Here is a 22,942-nt window from a genome sequence, read left to right as displayed (position 1 = left end):
AAATCATCCACAGCAGTGTGATGGTCTATACAAGACAAGGCATTTGCTTTATCTCTTTATACGCCTAGTCCTCGATTGTAAAAATACTTGAACACATATTTGTCCCATGTGTCCAATTCCTCAGGTCTGTGTTTTCCCACATGCCATGTCACATAGCGCTTAATTCAGCTTTTTTAAACATGTTAACAATGGAAATAAGTAACTTGCATGAAAATGCATGAAAATGACAAGCCAGAATGCCCTTAAAGAACTGTGTGAAGAAAATTTGTCAAAGCCCACTATATTTCATTTTCTACTAAATAATCAGCCGAATGCTATCGTTTTCGAAGAACCACATCTACTCAAAAACACAAGAAATGCTTTGGAAGGTAATAAAATCAAATTTGAACATTACAAGGAATCAAGGATTGACTACATTAGTATATTTTTCTTTTTGGATAACGACAAGCGGTTCAATACTCTACCGAAACTAAAAGTAGAACATTTTAACATTCCTGATTACTGTGTCAAAAACTAAGGTACAAGTTGTTGCTGCACAAATGAGCCACAGAGTTGCAACAGAAATAAATGACGATTACAGCCGTTCGAAATTATTTCGAAATAAATTCACTGAATGCGAGTATCTTGGCATCACGTGCGCTAGGTACAGATGCATTACCTAAAAGATACATATGAAAATTTATGCCGGATCTGGACCCAAACCCGGATTTCCTGCTTATCGGGAACAGTCGCCCCAACCACTTCGGGTATCTGTGGACGCCTCCATGACGGACCCAAACTTCCGTATGTCACTCTGTCTGCATCCCTATATTATAGTCATCGCTATTCATCGGTTAATGCTCGCAACTCTGCGCTGTATTCCCTCACCAGTGAGGAATAGAGACCCTCGTGTCCACCTCAGTATGTATTATTCACTTGCATCTCTGGATAAAAAGACATTAATAGTGACTGACAGCCGTCATAAATTCTTCTGAAATAAATTCTCTGAACGCAAATATCTTGTCATCAGCTGTGTTAGGTATAAATATTTTACATATAGGAAAACTTGTGCCGATTAGGCATCCGAACCCTGATTTCCTGCCTATCGCTAGCAGTCTTCTTAACCGCTTTGGCTATCCGTGCACGCGTTCTGAAAGTGATGTAGCAGTGTGACATGTTGAAGTTTGGGTTTGTCCTGGAGGCGTTCTGAGATAGCCGAACTAGTTAACGTGGTCACTCGCGATAAGTGGAAAATCGGGTACGAGGCCCGGTCCCGTACAAATTTTCGTATGTCATTAATATGTAGTATATACAGCCGATGCGAAGATATTAGCACTCAGCGAATTTATTTCGAACTGACTGAAATGTGTATTTCTATAAAAGGATAGCAGATTACATTCAAATCTATTACTTTCTGCTAATGACCTTAAAAGAAGCTGATCTTAAATAATTACATTTAGAGGCCTTCAGCCATGAAGCTCTGGAGAATGTTAGTACTAATCGAACTTGCTTTCTGTTTGTATAACTTCTTAAAACTTTTACTGTAAATTATATATCTTTGCCTTTCAAAACCAAGAGCGTAAGTAATTGTGGAAATGATGATTACACTCCAATGGTCAATTGTGTCACTTTTTGGGAAGTAATGCTAGAAATGAACATTTAAATGAAAGTGAGCTGAGTAATTGTAATTACTCTGATATGCCTCAGCTACTTCTTAATTCTTACTCAGATGATGTAACTGAGTCTGTAGAAGATCAGCAGACTATATAGTGAAAAATATAGATGTGCAGATGACTGTGAAATATGTAAAAGCACTCTCTGCTCATTTGTTGTAACTGAGAATCATTTACTTACATCATTCAAAGATAAGAATGAAGTGTCTTCTCATCTGAAATATGTAAGTGAAAATATTATAATTTTCCTGAGGATTCTCCATGATCTGCTGTGTGACTATCTAAATAGCTATATTCACAATGCACTATGAGTTTTAAAAAAATATTATCTCTTCTGCATATAATAGTTTGTAATAAACATGCAACAGAAGAGGCACTTCTAAAGATATGCATGCCAATTGTCATGAAAAACCGGAAAAATTTGAGCAAACGAAAGTTTTGTGTGAAACATCTTCAAAAGAGAAAGAAATTTAAATCACTTACATAAACTTTGCATTTCACTATTCATCAGATGAAAAATTACAGTAACCTCCCTACAAATATGCATAAATGTGTGGTGTTGATTGTAGTTAAACACCGTTCCGGGCGCCGAGAACTACCATGGCCTACCAAATGACAAAACAAAGAATAAATAACGGCCCCAGCTTCACTCAGCAATTAGAAAAACTGTATACTCTGCAATTGACTGTCACATTTGTGTCATATTTCATAATACATTGGCAGTATGCAACAAGAAGTTGGAGGAGGAAAGGGATTTCAGAGCACATTTTTTCAAACCAAATTCTTCTTTAGTATTGTTTCTACCATAAAAAACGCGAAGTACTCATGGTATTGGTTAGTGTATTTTTAATTTTATAATAAGTGTAGCTCTATGTAAAAGAATGTTTCTGCTGTTGTCTTCACTTTTTCTCAGTTCCAGGTGTAGCTGTCAATACATGAACTAACGGATGAAAACCTGGTAGAGTTGTGAAGCGCAATGGTGACAGGTATTCGTGTGTTCATTTTCAGTAGTGTACTGAACCAAGTTTAAAAAAGGAAGAAATAAATATTTTTTTAGGAATAAAAGCTGACCAGTTGAGGTAAAATGATAAATAATCGATAAAAATTTGTTATGTAGTACATTTTCTTCGTATTTGTCACCAACAAAAAATGTTTACTACATTCACGCAATGTGTACTTCCTCTATCCCCAACTTGCTTTTCAGTTGATGTGGATAATTATTTTTTGAGTTTCGTAAATTTAATTCGTTGAAAGTGACTGTACAGTAGGATGATTTCAGGTGATTGATTATGTTGTTGTTGTTGTGGTCTTCAGTCCTGAGACTGGTTTGATGCAGCTCTCCATGCTACTCTATCCTGTGCAAGCTTCTTCATCTCCCAGTACCTACTGCAACCTACATCCTTCTGAATCTGCTTAGTGTATGCATCTCTTGGTCTCCCCCTACGATTTTTACCCTCCACGCTGCCCTCCGATACTAAATTGGTGATCCCTTGATACCTCAAAACATGTCCTACCAACCGATCCCTTCTTCTGGTCAAGTTGTGCCACAAACTCCTCTTCTCCCCAATCCGATTCAGTACCTCCTCATTAGTTATGTGATCTACCCATCTAATCTTCAGCATTCTTCTGTAGCACCACATTTCGAAAGCTTCTATTCTCTTCTTGTCCAAACTATTTATCGTCCATGTTTCACTTCCATACATGGCTACACTCCATACAAATACTTTCAGAAAAGACTTCCTGACACTTAAATCTATACTCGATGTTAACAAATTTCTCTTCTTCAGAAACGCTTTCCTTGCCATTGCCAGTCTACATTTTATATCCTCTCTACTTCGACCATCATCGGTTATTTTGCTCCCCAAATAGCAAAACTCCTTTACTACTTTAAGTGTCTCATTTCCTAATCTAATACCCTCAACATCACCCGACTTACTTCGACTACATTCCATTATCCTCGTTTTGCTTTCGTTGATGTTCATCTTATATCCTCCCTTCAAGACACCATCCATTCCGTTCAACTGCTCTTCCAAGTCCTTTGCTGTCTCTGACAGAATTACAATGTCATCGGCGAACCTCAAAGTTTTTATTTCTTCTCCATGGATTTTAATACCTACTCCGAATTTTTCTTTTGTTTCCTTCACTGCTTGCTCAATATACAGATTGAATAACATCGGGGAGAGGCTACAACCCTGTCTTACTCCCTTCCCAACCACTGCTTCCCTTTCATGTCCCTCGACTCTTATAACTGCCATCTGGTTTCTGTACAAATTGTAAATAGCCTTTCGCTCCCTGTATTTTACCCCTGCCACCTTTAGAATTTGAAAGAGAGTATTCCAGTCAACATTGTCAAAAGCTTTCTCTAAGTCTACAAATGCTAGAAACGTAGGTTTGCCTTTCCTTAATCTTTCTTCTAAGATAAGTCGTAAGGTCAGTATTGCCTCACGTGTTGCAGTATTTCTACGGAATCCAAACTGATCTTCCCCGAGGTCGGCTTCTACCAGTTTTTCCATTCGTCTGTAAAGAATTCGTGTTAGTATTTTGCAGCTGTGGCTTATTAAACTGATTGTTCGGTAATTCTCACATCTGTCAACACCTGCTTTCTTTGGGATTGGAATTATTATATTCTTCTTGAAGTCTGAGGGTATTTCGCCTGTTTCATACATCTTGCTCACCAGATGGTAGAGTTTTGTCAGGACTGGCTCTCCCAAGGCCGTCAGTAGTTCCAATGGAATGTTGTCTACTCCGGGGGCCTTGTTTCGACTCAGGTCTTTCAGTGCTCTGTCAAACTCTTCACGCAGTATAGTATCTCCCATTTGATCTTCATCTACATCCTCTTCCATTTCCATAATATTGTCCTCAAGTACATCGCCCTTGTATTGACCCTCTATATACTCCTTCCACCTTTCTGCTTTCCCTTCTTTGCTTAGAACTGGGTTTCCATCTGAGCTCTTGATGTTCATAGAAGTGGTTCTCTTATCTCCAAAGGTCTCTTTAATTTTCCTGTAGGCAGTATCTATCTTACCCCTAGTGAGATAAGCCTCTACATCCTTACATTTGTCCTCTAGCCATCCCTGCTTAGCCATTTTGCACTTCCTGTCAATCTCATTTTTGAGACGTTTGTATTCCTTTTTGCCTGCTTCATTTACTGCATTTTTATATTTTCTCCTTTCATCAATTAAACTCAATATTTCCTCTGTTACCCAAGGATTTCTACTAGCCCTCGTCTTTTTACCTACTTTATCCTCTGCTGCCTTCACTACTTCATCCCTATACGTAAATATTAATCAATAGAAATTAAAATAAATCAGTTATAGTAGACATCAGAAAACATCCTTCTTTTTCACTATAGACTGTTACTTTCGGTTTTGTAAATGACAACATAGTCGAGTTTTGACTGTAAAATTTTTTATTTGTACAACCGTCTCTCCAATTTTGTTCGTTACCAAGTGGAGATAACTGCGCTTTCCATTCGATAGTGACCACACGAGAGAAACTGCAATACTGGGTTACACAATAAATAATATTATATTCATAAGGCGGCCACTACGTTATTTACAAAATTTTACATGAGTGTGGGCTACAAGAACTTAATCTTAGTTCTTGATTGATATTTCGTGAAAATATTACTTTGTAAAGTGAGAAAAACGGTTCCACGCACACACATTACCGACAGACAACGAGAACCAACCATAAAGGATAACTGAAAAACATTATCATCCAAATCGCATATGTCGGATTTTCTCTTGCTCAAAGTTAACTGCAAAGCCACTCGGAGCGCTACTGTCGTTCTCTGTTTTCGCATACAGTAACACGGTCCTGCTTCCTTCTTTGTGTTCTGTGGATACAGTATACGGAAAACTGATGTTTAGGCGGTGGAGGCGCAGAAAAATACACCAAAAGGCACGGAATCCACAACCCACTGTTGTCGCAAAGAAAGAAGGAAATTTTATAACTGTACCCGCATATGGAGATCTTCAGTTCAGTGATGATAGTTTGCTTTACTGAGTGAATATATCTGACAGAGCAGTTACTTATTTTCAGTCAGTTGCAGAGTATACAGTTTTTTTATAATTGCTGAGTGAAGCTGGGGTCTTTATTTATTCTTTGTTTTGTCATTTAGTAGTCCTTGGTAGTTGTCGGCGCCCGGAACGGCGTGCAGAAAGCAGTCAAATGTGAATTCTTGTGCCCCGGTTATGACTTTTATACTGGTAAATTAACTTTTCCATTTGATTTTTATTTTGGGGATCTTATAGAGCTGTTTCACCCGAGACATGCTGGAATAATGTAATTTATCTGAACTACAGCGCCTGGGATTCAGCTATTAATTTTTGAGAAACGGAGACGTAACACGGCAGTACGACCTCAGCTGCCGTTGAGGTAACGCTAAATGTTCTGATGTCGTATCATCATTCGATAGAAAATTTTTATTTATTATTGTGTGTGAGTTTCTCTTTCTTCTGGAAGTGACTGCAGGTCCAACATCCTCATATAACAACCAAGATAGAACAGTTTTAGCACGATTTGCCACTCATTTCAGTGCTGTCGCATTACCTGAGTAGCAAGTTCCTAATATCTGTAATTGAGGGGTTTATTCAATAATATGTTTATTTGAATCCACGTATGACTTTATTTACGTAGCTTTGTAGTCTTCTCAATTGTGCCTAATTTCTGTTAATAATTTCATTAAAATTGTAGTGACTAAGCGAGAGACAAAGATTAGCAACACCTGCAGGTATGATAGATAGCTGATAGCTGGAACAGGGCAGGAAGCAATAAGGTGCCCATTTTAGAAAGAAATGGTAGCAATGAGTGGAGATCCATTACAAATCCAATTTCGTTCTTAAACATAACTTTTTGTATCTGGTCAGCATTTAAATCTGCATATTTTTAACTAAGACTAAAATTTCTCATTTATCCTTTGCATTGTTTAATCACTCAGATCGTCAGATGTTAAGGTGACTTTCTGTTTTCACCTACGAAAAATAGCAGCATACTGTGTTCTTTTTAACTTAATGAATAGGAACGACAAAGGCAATAATCACCTCCTTGAAAGAAAGATAAACGTGTCTCTAAGAAAAATAGTGAATTTTATCGTGTGGTGCAATAAATTATGTTGGTGATATTCACTTTACTCAAATTATGGTACGTTACATTCGCAAGGGACATGCGAGAGAATATCAAGGCCAGATAAGCTTTTCATATGGAAATCTTTAAACGCTTATTACGTTTCGATTCAATACAGTAATTAAAATAATGGTTAAAAGAATGAAAAAGTAAATAAATGTGAGTTTATTGTTTGCAAATCGATCCCACTATGACAGCCCATTTGGGTATCATTATTGCATGTATACGCTATGAGCTCACATAAACTGGTACAAACATAGAGGATTCTATCAACTGTGTTTGGAATTCTTTTATTTTAAAGTTATAAAATTCTGACATATTATCCATACGAAATCTATAAAGTTCAAGGACAAACAGTTACAAAATAACAATGAAATAATACAAGATTTTCACAAGAATTTCATTTATAAAATATATATCACCACGTTTATAGCTTTCTAACTCTAAACAGTGATAAAAAATTTTATTCATTTTAGAGAATGGACTATATTTTCACAAATTTCGTGAAATCCAAGACAATATCGGGAAATATTATTTAAATAACAGTGTTTCTGAAATTTAATATTTCGTCATACTGTTACCATTGTTACAACATTAAAACACATTTTGATATTATTACTGAATTCACAGTGAAATCGATAGATACAAGTTAACAATTTTGAATACAAATAGAAAATCACCAATAGATGATAGTCTGCATAAACATTTTTGAAAGTGTGGAGCTTTATTGAGTTGGTAGGGATGACTCAATCGAAAACTTCTTGTTTTGCAAAGAACGATAAGAATGTCAATCCAAATTTCGTACAAGAATACGAAATAGGTAAAGAAAGGGAAATAGAGCGTCAGTATTTCCTTTTTCATTGCTTTGTGGAAGAGACTATATTGATTAAGAAAGTTCTATTCATCGTCGATTGCTTGTATCCCATAACCGTAGTGAAATTCGTGCATTTTCTTCACAATTACATTAAGTATTAGATAATATCGTTACAGTCTTATGAGCATCTAATTGCATTCACATTAACATTTTCGGAAGACACTGCTTGTACTAGCGAAGATAGAGATTTATATGGGAGTGAGCGACTATGCTCAGGTTTATGCTTTTCAAAAAGATTTTTTCGTTTTTCGACAGTGGGACACATCAGCACAAATATGTACGGTATGCATTTTATTTGCAGAGGACAGAAAGTGCAGTGTTCCACAATGTGACCATATCGCTCATGATAAAGTCAATGGAAACTGTGTAAACTACTGTATTGCAGATGACAACTCTTGCTCTTCAGCTACGATAAAGTCGGTATGTTAGTGGTAGATAGTTTCAAAGGTGGTCGTAGCTGATGCCACTGTAACTGATGGTAAACAGCTTCATCCGACAGCCGTAACTGCGTTTCTCGAAATCACCTCTTTCAAAGCTGGTTGTTCTGACTAACTGACGATAGCAGTTGTGCCATTGATTCAAGTTCCGCTAGCCTTGGAAAAGCGATGACTGGAACGTCGAGGGTGTAATCTGAGTTATTTTGAATGTCAGTATATCAACTGACGACACCGATGACACTAGTGTGACAGTGCATGATAAGTGTGTTCATGAAACGATGGTGACAAAAACACTTGCAATATTTGTAATGAAATGTCTATCGATAATGGTCCTTAGAATTGTGGTAATCATACTGAGCGCAGAGCTCCAAAATCGTTAATATTGTTGTCTGAGTCACGCCAGTACTGAAGGCATTCGTTCTAAATAAGAAAGAATCACGTCTATTATAAAATTTTATTTACGTACTGCCAGCAAAAGTTTGCCAGTGTGGTTGTTAATGGAAATACTGGATGTGACGTTGAAGGACTGTGATGATACACACATTTTGGGCTGGGTGTGACTAATGAAATACGGTCAGAAGATACTTAATAAAGTATAGTGTGCAAATTAATGGGTTCTTTCGGTGCAGGTCATGGATGTGCAGAAGGCCTTTGTTTCACAACAGACAACACAATTTACCAAGCGTTTCAGACGATTGAATGACCAGGAAATATGTTATCGTCTAATCTTAGTGTGTGCAAGGCTTGCAAATCTGTGTATTGGTCGTGACCATATACACCATTCTGTATGTCATACAAAAGCGTCTAAGTAACAAACTGAGCAGACGCTAGCTATAAAGACTACGTGCTACGGATCTAGAGACCTCTGCCCACCAGACTGAATGCCGTCGTTGTCGTTGTCAAAAGCGACGTTGTCGACACCTCTCTCATGATGTACTTTGGTTTCAATATCTGAAACAGAAAAAGAAAGAACGTCAATTGCTGACATTTCCTCTAGGTGAATCCCTAACTATTGCCACCAAGAATAACTCTGAAAGCATAATAGGAGCTGAAAAGCTTGTGGAACTGAAGTTGCATGGGACAAGGGGGGCCTTCATATGACGTTGGTTTTTTCTTGCTACGTGGGATCGCTTCAGAGATATGAAGGTCAATCTTTTTTTTTTAAAAAAAAAAAAAAGACGGGGTGCTATAGTTTGGTACTTACTCTCTGATAGCGGCTATCGAGACGAATCCAATGATGTGTAACAGTAAGGTCTTTGAAGGTCACGAAGGTCACAAAGGTAGCATGCACGTTCATTTACAGAACGTTTTCGAAGTGATGACCATTGGTATCAATGCAGTGCTGCTATCTTCCTATCATGGATTGAGTGGTATTGTTTATCACATCGGCACTTATTGGAAAACATGCTCTGACATTTATCTCTCGCATATCTTCAGGTGTAGTTGGAACGTCTTTAAAAACAATGTCTTTTACGAATCCCCACGAGAAAAAAATCCAGAGGCGTCAAGTCTGGTGAACGAGCCGGCCACGACAAATCTCCTACGCGTCCAATCCAACGATTTTGGAATTGTCTGTGCAACTCATTTCTAGTCATCAGCGAAAAATGTGCCTGACACCGATCTTGTTGATACCACATTCTGTTCCTTGTTCCTAAAGGTATTTCTTCCAATAACAGACCTAATGTTTCTTGCAGGAATGTGGTGTACTTCCTGTCATTAAGATTTCCTTCGATGAGATAGGGCCTGTAATTCTGTCCTCCAGAATCCCACGCCATACTTTCACCGACCACGGTTATTGATGTGCAACTTGCCGCAGAAAACATGGATTTTCAGTTGCCCAATAATGCATGTTATGCAAATTAACTTTTCCATGGTTCGTGAATGTAGCCTCGTCAGTAAATAAAATCAAATTAATAAATGTGTCATTCCTCTGAATCTGAAGTTGATCCCATCGGCAGAATTCAATAAGAAGCATACAATCCGTACCAGTTAATTCTTGGTGGAGACTGACATGGTAAGGATGATATTTATGGCAATGCAGAACACGAACAACACTGCTCTGGCTCATGCCAGATTCCCTTACGATTTGACGCGAACTAACACAAGGATCTCGAACCACAGTGGCAAGAGTACCAATTTCCGTTTCCTCGTTAGTAACTTTCCTTTGCCGGATATGTTTCCGATGCGTTAAAGATCCAGTTGTTCTCAGTTTATCATACACATATTTAAATGTAAAAGGTGTATGGTGAGCACGTTGAGGATATCTTTCAGGGTATAAGTCTCTAGCTCTCACTGAATTTCGTTGGCATTCTCCGTAAATGAGAAGCATATCGCCTCGTTCTTCGAAGGAATACATCATTCACATTCACTTGATTCAACAATACTAGTCTTACCGTTCCTATTAGTATTGTACTGCGAAACCGTCGAATGGTGTTTACATGTCAATGGCACATTAGATGGATACGCTGTATTTGGCGCATATTTACTATTTGCACGATGTACGAGAAAGAATTGTCAGTGCATGTGCTTCGATAAGTGCAGAAGTGATAAGGAATATCACTCAATCCATGATGAGAAGATTGCAGCACTCCACTTATATCAATGGTCATCACTTCGAACGCCTTCTGTAAATGGACGTTCATGCCAGCTTTTTGACCTTCGTTGACCTTCAAAGACCTTACTGTTACACATCATTGGATACGTCTCGATAGCCGCTATCAGAAAGAAGTATCAGACTATAATATCCCATTTTAAAAACAAAGTTTACCTTCATATCTCTGCCGTGACCTCATCTAGCAACAAAAAACCAACCTCATATTATGGACCCCGTTGTTCCATGCAACATTTGTCCCACAAACTTTTCAGTTAATATCATACTTTCGGAGTTATTGTAGGTGGCAATAGTTTGTGGCTCACCCCGTATTTATATATAATGTTCAATGACTTGGGATTAAATGCTGTTCTTTCATGGAACTAGCTAGATAAACCATTAAACAGAATGTTTGTCGCTATCATATGATAGCTGATCGTACCCACAAAATCTCACAATATGAATACTTTAATTTCAAACTCGTTTTTATACATTTTGTTGTGTCACGCCTATGTTGACATCATGCAGGAAGTATTTCATTGTTTTTCGAAACTTTTTTTTCTGTTGCTAGGTAACCAGTCTTTCGGCTGGTCGAATGTTGTCCTCCATCGTTTGTTACGTTGTGCAAATCTTTTCCCCTCCATGTGACATTCTCTATAATGTTTTGCATATTTTGGTCTCTGGCCCTACTATTTTTCTCCTCTTCTGTTCATTTCAGATTCATATAAATAATTGAAAGTAACAATAGACACATATATATTAATTACTTGTATTTGTTGAGAGACTGTCAGATGTATAGATATAGTTGCTGAGAGACTGTCAGATGTTTAGATATAGTTGCAGAGAAATCTTTTTGGTTGTTGGGGATGTAGCCTATCGATTAAAGTGAACTTTATTATGAGACGTGTCAGAGTGATGTCAGTGGTAAGATTTTTGTGGTGAGTGGTGCAAAAGTAACGGTTTGTTTACAATCTTCGGATTTTCACAAGTGACGTTGGACAGTAGACCAACCTGAGGCAGGCTCGTTCCAAGCCTGCACCTCGTCAGTCGTGAAGACGGCGTAGATGAGGTATCCGACGACAGCCAGCCCCGCTGACAGGTAGAAGACGGAGTTCCAGGCTGAGCGTGATTGCTGTGAACACGACAAAAATGTCAGACAGTAACCTGGATAAAACTGCACGTCTCTAAAAGAGTATTATCATATACAAAGGCGAAATGAAACTTCTTGCTCATAGCCAGGGTCGAACATTAGACATGTAAGTCATGATTTGTCATTCCTTTTGAAGTGCATAGTGTCTAAATTCATTGTCAGATGGCATATTTTGGTGACAACATTTAGAGCCAGGATGGTTTAGTCGAAAGAGCCGAAGTTTCTCCTTGTACAAGCCACATGACAAGGCTCTCCATAACTGAAGACCATTTCACAAAAGTCAACATTTACAAATAACAAAATTTTCAGGAAACGCGTGTTACTAAATTACTTGAACAGAATATTTTTCTAATGTCTTACACAATTATATTACAGAAATAAATTCTAGATACATAATACAAAAATGAAAGTACATTTTGCCGCGCGGTCTAGGGCGCTGCAGTCATGGACTGTGCGGCTGGTCCCGGTGGAGGTTCGAGTCCTCCCTCGGGCATGGGTGTGTGTTTGTCCTTAGGATAATTTAGATTAATTAGTGTGTAAGCTTAGGGACTGGTGACCTTAGCAGTTAAGTGCCATAAGATTTAAAAAAATACATTTCTATGAGCTTTCAGTTGTAAATAAAAGATTGTAAAAATCATGAATTTTTCCCAGAACAGAACGTCTACAGATTAATTACTTTATAGCAGTAATGTTCTAGTTTTTTAACCTATTGAACAAATAATAATTTAATAAACTGGATCAGTATAGTACTGTACTTCATTACATTCATTTTCATGTTCACCGCAACACACTAGGGTCTTCTCATAGAACTCTCTGGCTTCTTCTTGTATGAAAAAATCTCTTTAATTTCTTCACATCGTCAGTTCTTTTGGCATCGACATAATTTCTAGGTTTTATTACAGCTTATTGACCAATGTCCTTGAAACCATCTATGTTAGTTTTATTCACTTCAACAGTGATCGGAGAGGAAAAATGTGTTGTTTCGGCTTTGCAGGAGGCACTCTCGTGGTTTTTTTTATGAATAAGAACTCTAGCATCAGACATTTAGAATGGTAGCTTCTCTTTTGTTAATCCGTTCGCAGTGCTCTAGAAATCGTACATACAGTATGGCAGTCACCGCCCAGAACCATACAGATACCATGGTTGCTCAGAACATCATGATAGTGTGATGCTAAGGTTATGGTTTCAAATTGTCTCAGTTCCTTTTTAATGGCGTAAAATATCCTTACAGCGGGCACGTATCTGTGACCCTTGATCGGGAAGTAGTGATCTACTTTGTCGAAAACTAATGTCTACCATACGCCTTAGATGTTCACATTTGGTAAACTCGTTTTTGTAGATGTTGACTTTCGAAACACTCGAAGCACTTCACGGTTTGTATACAACATTAAAGAGGCAAATAGTAAGTTTTTATAAAACGCATATACTAGAATGAATTCGTCCCATTTAGAAGTACATGAATACATCTATAGCTCATTATTGCAAATTTTGAAGTTGTTAAGTTCTGTGGATACGGTCCTCCATTGGGGCCCGTTCTGTGTGCATGGCGCTTATTGTAGTGTTCAGATAAAACCGAGTTACTGTACAAATTGCGAGTATTTGCCGTTATAGCAGACACATGCCGTGAATGCACCATGAAGTACCTTCCCTTGTTACATTGTTGCTAGTTAGCTTGCTCAGACTTTCACATTTGTACTCCATCAAATGTTCTATGTCGTGAGAAATACTGAAGAAATGTTTTTGCAGGGATTTGTAACACACGACAGAAGTGCGTATCCCCAATGAGATCCATAAGTATTCATATATCGCGCTTCACTCGCATTTTTATACTTATCCTCAACACGTGAACACCAATTTCTGTATTTTTCACTATGGAACTCCTACTTCCCTTCACTGCTTCCATCTTGGACAGCATGACAGCATTTCTGAGAGCAGAGTTGTGACGTATCAATACCGCGGTTGCAGATGACCAGATCTTTCTGGCAGCTTAAAACCGTATGCTGGACCTGCACTCGAACCTGGAACCTTCGCCTTTCGCGAGCAAGTGCTCTTCCGAATGAGCTATTCAGGCACGACTTCCAAACCCACCTTCCCCCACACCCAAAGCTTTACTTCCTGTAGGACATCAGCTCCCACGTTCCAAACTTCAAAGAAGCTCTATGTCTCGCTGGACTAGTATTCGTGGAAGAAAAGATATTTTGGAGGCATGGCTAAGCCACAGCCTGAGGGACTGCTTCCAGAATGAATTTTCACTCTGCAGCAAAGTGTGCGGCAAAGGCAAAGGTCCCAGGTTCGAGTCATGGTTTCGCACGCAGTTTCAATCTGCCTGGAAGTTTCAGATCAGCGCACACTCCGCTGCTGGGTAGTAACTTATTCTAGGTGCTTTCAGTGGATGAGGAATCTGGAAAACTTGCTGGCCAGGACAACAGCCGAATACCTTCTGAGTGTTATCCTGCGGACTATTGACGAAGAGTAACAGGCGGATTCCAAATTCCTAGATTTCTGTAAAGCGTTTGCCACGCTGCCACACTGCTGACTGTTAACGGTTGGTTGGTTGGTTGTTTGGGGGAAGAGACCAAACAGCGACGTTATCGGTCTCATAGGGTTACGGAAGGATGGGAAAGGAAGTCGGCCGTGCCCTTTCAAAGGAACCATCCCGGCATTTGCTGGAGCGATTTAGGAAAATCACGGAAAACCTAAATCAGGATGGCCGGACGCGGGATTGAACCGTCGTCCTTCCGAATGCGAGTCCAGTGTGGTAACCACTGCGCCACCTCGCTCGGTGACTGTTAACGAAGGACGAAGCATACAGAATAAGTTCCCAGACAGGTGAGTAGCCAAAAGACTTCTCAAGTAACAGAACCCAGTATGTTATCCTCGACGGCGAGTGTTCACCAGAGAAAGGGTATCGTCAGGAGTAGCCCAGGGAAGTGTGATTCGACCGCTGTTTTCTATATACGTAAACGACCTGGCGCACAGGGGAAGCAGCAGTCTGTGCATGTTTGCTAATGATACTATGGTGTACGGGAAGGAGTTGGTGTTGAATGACTCTAGGAGGATACAAGATGACTTAGAGGAAATTTCTAGTTGGTATGATGACTGGCAGTTAGCTCTAAATGTAGATGAGTGTAACTTAATGCAGATGAGATGGAAAAACGAACTCATAATGTTTGGGCATTAGTACTGTGCTGACTGACACAGACACGTCGATTAAATGGCTAGGCGTAAAAAAGCGATAGGGAATGAAATGAGCTTGTAAGGATTGTAGTAGGGAAGGCGAATGGTCGACTTCGGTTTATTAGGACAATTTTAGGAAAGTATGGTTCATCTGTAAAGGAGAGGGCATATTGGGCACTAGTGTGACCTGTTGATGAGTATTGTTTTTGTGTCTGGTATCCGCATCAGGTCGAATTAAAGGAAGACATCGAAGCAATTCATAGGCGGTCTGCTAGATTGTTCAGCGGCATGTTCGAACAACTTGCAAGTTTTATGGCGATGCTTCAGGAACTCAAATGGGAACTCCTGGTGGGAAGTTCTTTCAGAGGTGCACTATTGGAAAAATTTAGAAAACCGGCATTGACAGGTGACTGCAGAACGATTCTAGTGCCACCAACGTACATTTCGCATAAGCACCAGGAAGATAAGATACGAGAATTTAGGGGTCATACGAAGGCATCTAGACAGTCGTTTTACTCTCACTCTATCTGCGAGTGGAACGGGAAAGGAAACGACTAATAGTGGTACTCGCCGGCCGGGGTGGCCGAGCGGTTCTAGGCGCTACAGTCTGGAACCGCGCGACCGCTACGGTCGCAGGTTCGAATCCTGCCTCGGGCATGGATGTGTGTGATGTCCTTAGGCTAGTTAGGTTTAAGTAATTCTAAGTTCTAGGGGACTGATGACGTCAGATGTTAAGTCCCATAGTGCTCAGAGCCATTTGAACCAGTTTGAACCAGACCTAGATGATAGGGCGCAGCCAACGGCTTCCGCTTCCGGCCATTCTGACTTAGATTTTCCGTGATTTCCCTAAATCGCTCCAGGCAAATACTGGGATGGTTCCTTTGAAAGGGCACGGCCGACTTCCTTCCCCATCCTTCCCTAATCCGATGATGAGATCGATGACCTCGCTGTTTGGTCTCCTCCCCCAAACAACCAGAACCTTCCGGCCACCCCCCTCCCCCCCTCCCCCCTCCCCCCCCCCCCCCACAGCCTTACACGTAAGAAGTATAACAGCTGCTGTCGTAATTAGTGGCTAAGTCAGCCAGAAGTGATCGTGTTATGTTCCCTATGGCACACAATACCATCATGCCAGGTGCTGGGCCGATGTAACGATGACAAAAGCAGTCTGGCAACGTTTATTCCCCTCAGTGCCTCTAAACTCGGATACCGGCGCACCACTCTCCGCAGCCGCATCGAGGGAAGCCGCGACACCGGTTGCTCCAGACGCCGCCGCACAGTCTGTGTGGACCGTGTAATGAAGGACGCAGTGAATATCCGAGTTCGACTCTTCCGCTGTTCGATTTAGTTCCGTGGTATAATCGATCGCGTTTACTGTTTAAAGACTATGAATCGGTTTCAAAAATACCGCTCGCTATATCGTCACAGTAATATCAACTGCATCGTGTTCATCTTTCTGAAAAATCAGCATGTGAAGTAAGCGACTGCGCGAACCATGCGAACAGTCATATTCGAAATTTTGGTTATACATGTTTATGTGCCATCATCTGTAGCGATCAGTGTCTGAGTGGCTTCGTGTCTTCTGTGATGTAGAATATGTTTTAAAAATCTTAGTGGAGGCGTGCACACAGACCAGAGTTCCGTAACAGAAGTATCGGTAACGTAGGAGCTATGCGACTGTGTTCCGGCAAAGCTATTACGTTATAAAACAAGCGTAACTTCAGGTGTTCCCCAGGGCAGCGTAATAGGTCCTCTGCTTTTTACGATTTACATAAACGATCTGGTTGATGGTATTGACAGCGGCCTTAGACTGTTTGCCGATGATGCTGTAGTCTACAGGAAATTAGTATCATACGAAAGTTGTGAACAAATCAATGAGGATATGCAGAAAATAAATGCGTGGTGTAATGACTGGCAGTTATCTCTCAATATTATTAAGTTTAATCTACTGCGTATAACAAGGCGAAAATCCCCATTAATGTACGAGTACAAAATAAATGCCCAGTCTTTGGAAGCGGTAACATCCGTCAAGTATCTGGGTGTGACTATTCGAAATGATCTCAAATGGAATGATCAGATTACACAAGTAACGGGTAAGGCGAACTCTAGATTGCGGTTTATTAGTAGAATCCTGAAGCGATGCAGTCCTTCAACAAAGGAAATAGCTTACAATACGTTAGTTCGTCCAGTCTTGGAGTATTGTTCGTCTGTATGGTTCAAATGGCTCTGAGCACTATGGGACTTAACATCTATGGTCATCAGTCCCCTAGAACTCAGAAATACTTAAACCTAACTAACCTAAGAACATCACACAACACCCAGCCATCACGAGGCAGAGAAAATCCCTGACCCCGCCGGGAATCGAACCCGGGAACCCGGGCGTGGGAAGCGAGAACGCTACCGCACGACCACGAGATGCGGGCGTTCGTCTGTATGGGATGCTTACCAGTTGGGTCTGATTCAAGAGATTGAGAAGGTCCAAAGAAGAGCGGCAAGATTCGTGACTGGTACATTTAGCCATCGCGAGAGCGTTACAAATCTCATAGAAAGTTTGAAGTGGGACACACTTGCAGATAGACAGTGCTCCAAGCAGAAGGGACTGCTCACTAAATTCCGAAATCCGATCCTCACCGAGGATGTAGAGCATATATTATTACCACCAACTTTCAAATCGCGCAATGATCACCATTCAAAGATAAGGGAAATAAGAGCTTGTACTGAGGCGTTCAGACAGTCGTTTTTTCCTCGCGCGATTCTCGAGTGGAACAGGGGGGCGGGGGGAATATGACTTTGTTGCGAATTGTGCCCTCCGCCACACACCGCTTGGTGGCTAGCGGAGTATATATGTAGATGTAGATAATTGATAAACAGAGGAAGAGCAAACAACTGAACACCTGTGATATATACTGCAAACAACTGAACACCTGTGATATATACTGGTCGTCTATTAGATAGCGCTGACTAACATGACACCTGACAGCCAGTACGGACATTTTTTCTAGCAGTTGTTCCCACAACGTGGTACTAACAAATGCGTGTCTACGAAGGCATACCACACCGAGAATGGGCACCAACGCCCCTTGGTGAGAGAGTACTGTGGCGCTCCTGCCACAGTCTGGTTAGAGACAGTAGTCGGTCAGCTTCGCCTGCGAATGCTGCCAGTCCCTGGTGGCGTCTCGTTTCGTGACGCAGCAGTAGGGGTAACCTATACAGTACACGAGACTTCCCGCAAACGTGACGTCAGTTTGACGCTACAAACTGTATCGAAGACGAAAAAAGCAGTCGCGATCGTTGGTTCACAACACGCGAGGTGAACGTGACGTTCGAAACGATAACATTCATCTCCAGTAGAGAGAACTGAAAGTTACGATTTTTCTTTACTCCAGAGTGCATTAACCTCGAAATTGCATCGTTTGTAAATGTATAAAGCCGTGCTTTAAATTAGGCTGGGGTGTGGATAAGGGGGAGATTGAAGTGTTGGCAAGATTTGACTCAGAAACTTACTGAAATAGTCGTACTAACTATTTTTCCATTTTTCCTAATACGCCTTCATCAACTCCGAAAGTGAGACGACTTGCTGATATAGCCGTTATCAGCGTCCGTTACCTGAAGCTGCTACTACTCGGTCAGGTAGCTCCTCAGTAGGCCTCACCAGAGCTGGGCCCATCCCCGCTTACCAACACAGCACGGCACAAACGTGACGGTCTCCCATCCAAGTGCCTGACTTCGTTGATCTGACGCGATCCCGTGTATCCACCGCGGCAAGGTCGTTGGCTGTCATAATTACTTCATTCGTGTTTATCTCAAGAGGTTGACATGGCATCAATTACAATGGTTGTCCACAAATTAAAGACCATTCTCTATTTAAAAATCGGTAACATTTTATTCGTACAAAATTTGTGCGTGGCATTGCTCGTATATGGCTACACTATTTTTCTACATAATCCCGGCAAGTTCGACTCACTTTTCAATCGGGGAACGAGGTTCTCGATCCCTTTGTCAAAAACGTTCCCCGGTCCTGCCCGCAACCAACTTGACACTTCTCCATAGACTTCTCTTGTTTTGTATCACTCATAGAAGTTTTTTACCAATTCACATCAACGGGAGAACAACTTCTTTTCGATCCAAAAGACGCTGAATATAACTTTTTTGCCAGCGATAACCTCAAGAAATTTTCAAACGGGAGGTGAACTGGTGTGTCGCCATGTATTGAATGCCTTTTGGACTCAGGCGTATGATGGAGCGCTCCTTTTTCGTCATCGTCACCTGTAACGACCGAGTCGAAACACTCGTCTCTTTCCCTTTCAAAACGGCCCAAAACTTTCTGAGCACACTCCACACACAAAATCTGGGTTGCTTTTCTTCCCTCACCAGTACACCTCATGACATAAACAAGGCTAATATTCACTTCACTATATTTTTTGCATTTTACAGAATATATCGTTATACTTTTCGGTACTTTACGCACTTGACATTCCAATACAATTTTGCTGGATAGGCCTCTTCTCATAATTACGTCATCACGAAACGTAAGGGATTCTTGATTACTACAGTATTTACATTCAGCAACAGGCAAAAGTAAGTTTCAAATGTTGCTCTTACTAATTAAAACGTAACCGTTATTTTCACACTTTACAATACCAACATATTGTTCATTTTCGATAAGATATTTCATCTTTTGTTTTGAAGCACTGCCTGGCGAACTTTCAAGCCTAACATTATTTCGCTGTGGCTTAACAGTTTCTATATTTTCACGGTTTCTAACAACACGCTTGAATTGATTATCATAAAATTTACGACTGTAATTAAACTTCTTCGTTTTTGACATTTTACGAAGAAAAATGGTTGAAATATGCAGTCACAACTACAAGTTTACAACAGGAGCGCACGCAAAAAACGTAAGTAAACTCAAGTAATCACTTGCATCGACAGAAAGATGGATTGCAATAAATCCCTGCTAATAGTACTGTCGTTATGTTCTGCAAGGACCGAGCGGTGTAGCTCAGTGGTTAGCACACTAGACTCGAATTCGGGAGGACGACTGTTCAAACCCGCGTCCGGCCATCCTGATTTAGGTTTTCCGTGATTTTCCTAGATTGTTTAAGGAAAACGCCGGGATGGTTCCTTCGAAAGGGCACAGCCAATTTCCTTCTCCATCCTTCCCAAATCCGAGGTTGTGCTCCGTCTCTAATGACCTCATTGTCGACGGGACGTTAAGTAACGAGACACCGTAGGCAAGGTTTTTGCCTTTGACACTATTGTGACAGTTAGGCATTCACACGCCGTAACTGTTTTAGAAAGGCGTTTAATACGAAAGTGATGAGGTACTACACATAATGTTTATATTTTTAGAATCAGGAAGAAACACAGAATTTTATTGAAAAAAATTTACCATGTTTTGGGTCCTCGCCTTACCACCTCTAGCAGCAATCACAGTCAGACAACAAAGCACCGAGCCGCGAGACAGCCCGTTATGGTGGGGGATCCCCATACTTCAAGCTAGTGTTGCCAACTAATGAAAAATTGGTGCATTCCACCGCAAATGACAGGCGGTTTTTAATTCATGGACAACACACGTGTTTCTGTTTAATAATGATGTAAACGCAGAAACTGCAATAGAAAAAGTGAAACCCTTGACGTCCACAAGCAGAGTTTGACTCCCTGTAAAGTATTTGATTAGGTGTCTCGCGGCTGGTGTTAAATAAAGGCGAATGTGTAAACCAAATAACAAGGATGTACTGTCGTGGCTGAGGTCGCTAACTGACAGCAGAGCGTAATTACGTACATTGGCGTTGGTGAAGGCACCGACTACGTAAGGGACGGCGATGCCCGTCAGGTTAGCGATGCTGTTGACGATGCCGGCGATGGTGCCCGAGTAGTTGGGCGCGATGGCCTGCATGTTCATGTAGGGCGCGGCGCAGTAGGTGGAGATGCAGAAGCCGCTGATCGCCAGCATGGCCACCAGCACACTGGTGTTGCAGCCCACCAAAGTCACCACCAGCAGCGTCGCGGCGGGCACCAGGGTACCTGCAAGTGGGGCCAAGGTTGCCACAATGTACATGCCTAATCTCCTAATGACCAGCTAACACTAGTACGGACAGTCAGATTATACACTACTGGCCATTAAAATTGCTACACCAAGAAGAAATGCAGATGATAAACGGGTATTCATTGTACAAGTATATTATACTAGAACTGACATGTGATTATATTTTCACGCAATTTAGGTGCACAGATCCTGAGAAATTAGTACCCAGAACAACCACCTCTGGCCGTAATAACGACCTTGATACGCTTGGGCATTGGGTCAAACAGAGCTTGGATGGCGTGTACAGCTACAGCTGCCCAAGCAGCTTCAACACGATACCACAGTTCATCAGGTGTAGTGACTGGGGTATTGTGACGAACCAGTTGTTCGGCCACCATTGACCATTGGCCATTGAGCCGGCCGCGGTGGTCTAGTGGTTCTAGGCGCGCAGTCCGGAACCGCGAGACTGCTACGGTCGCAGGTTCGAATCCTGCCTCGGGCATGGATGTGTGTGATGTCCTTAGGTTAATTAGGTTTAAGTAGTTCTAAGTTCTAGGGGACTGATGACCACAGAAGTCCCATAGTGCTCAGAGCCATTTGAGCCATTGGCCAGTGAGACATCTGGAGAATGTGCTGGCCAGGGCAGCAGTCGAACATTTTCTGTATCCAGAAAGGCCCGTACAGGACCTGCAACATGCGGTCGTGCGTTATCCTGCTGAAATGAAGGGTTTCGCAGGGATCGAATGAAGGGTACAGCCACGGGTCGTAACACGTCTGAAATGTAACGTCCACTCTTCAAAGTGCCGTCAATGCGAACAAGAGGTGACCGAGACGTGTAACCAATCGCACCCCATACCATCACTCCGGGTGATACGCCAGTATGGCGATGACGAATACACGCTTTCAATGTGCGTTCACCGCGATGTCGCCAAACACGGATGCGGCCATCATGATGCTGTAAACAGAACCTGGTTTTATCCGAAAAAATGACGTTTTGACATTCGTGCACCCAGGTTCGTCGTTGAGTACACCACTGCAAGCGCTCCTATCTGTGATGCACCGTCAAGGGTAACCGCACCCATGGTCTCCGAGCTGATAGTCCATGCTGCTGCAAACTTCGTCGAACTGTTCGTGCAGATGGTTGTTGTCCTGCAAACGTCCCCATCTGTTGACTCAGGGATCGAGACGTGGCTGCACGATCCGTTACAAACATGCGGATAAGGTGCCTTTCATCTCGACTGCTAGTGATACGAGGCCGTTGGAATCCAGCACGGCGTTCCGTATTGCCCTCCTGAACCCACCGATTCCATATTCTGCTAACAGTCGTTGGATCTCGACCAACGCGAGCAGCAATGTCGCGATTGGATAAACCGCAATCGCGATAGGCTACAATCCGACCTTTATCAAAGTCGGAAACGTGATGGTGCGCATATCTGCTCCTTACACGAGGCATCATAACAACGTTTCACCAGGCCACGCCAGTCAACTGATAGGCCACGCCAGTCAACTGATGTTTGTGTATGAGAAATCGGTTGGAAACTTTCCGCATGTCAGCATGTTGTAGGTGTCGCCACCGGCGCCAACCTTGTGTGAATGCTCTGAAAAGCTAATCATTTGCATATCACAGCATCTTCTTCCTGTCGGTTAAATTTCGCGTCTGTGGCACGTCGTTCTTGTGGTGTAGCAATTTTAATGGCCAGTAGTGTATCTTTTGCATAAAATCTTCGCGATGTTCTTGACGCGTCAACCAGGAGAAAAGAAACGGGCTTTCGATGATAATCTCCATCGTGTCCACCAGGAGCTTAAGCTGCAACATAACGTCGCGCAAGAGGCGTCGGACCGTGACGTAAACTTGAGAATACTTTTGCCCCTGCTGACTAGGTGGCTAGAATGAACTGGTCTTCTGCTGT

At 41.5% G+C, this 22,942-nt stretch overlaps 1 protein-coding gene across 1 annotated transcript in view; it reads right to left on the bottom strand.

The window, feature by feature from the left end:
• Positions 1-7,484: 7,484 nt before the first annotated feature.
• Positions 7,485-22,942, bottom strand: part of LOC126252578 (sialin-like) — a 120,226-nt gene continuing 104,768 nt past the window's right edge. The window contains exons 9-11 of the mRNA XM_049953479.1: positions 20,790-21,031; positions 11,692-11,812; positions 7,485-9,041 (exon numbers count right to left, since the gene is read on the bottom strand). Coding sequence (XP_049809436.1) covers positions 8,938-9,041; positions 11,692-11,812; positions 20,790-21,031 — 467 coding nt within the window. The 3' untranslated portion in view covers positions 7,485-8,937. The remainder of the gene's footprint in view (positions 9,042-11,691; positions 11,813-20,789; positions 21,032-22,942) is intronic.

The sequence above is a fragment of the Schistocerca nitens genome, chromosome 4 (genome assembly GCF_023898315.1).
Source record: "Schistocerca nitens isolate TAMUIC-IGC-003100 chromosome 4, iqSchNite1.1, whole genome shotgun sequence".
Classification (NCBI taxonomy): domain Eukaryota; kingdom Metazoa; phylum Arthropoda; class Insecta; order Orthoptera; family Acrididae; genus Schistocerca; species Schistocerca nitens.
This window is presented reverse-complemented; position numbering and strand designations above follow the sequence as displayed.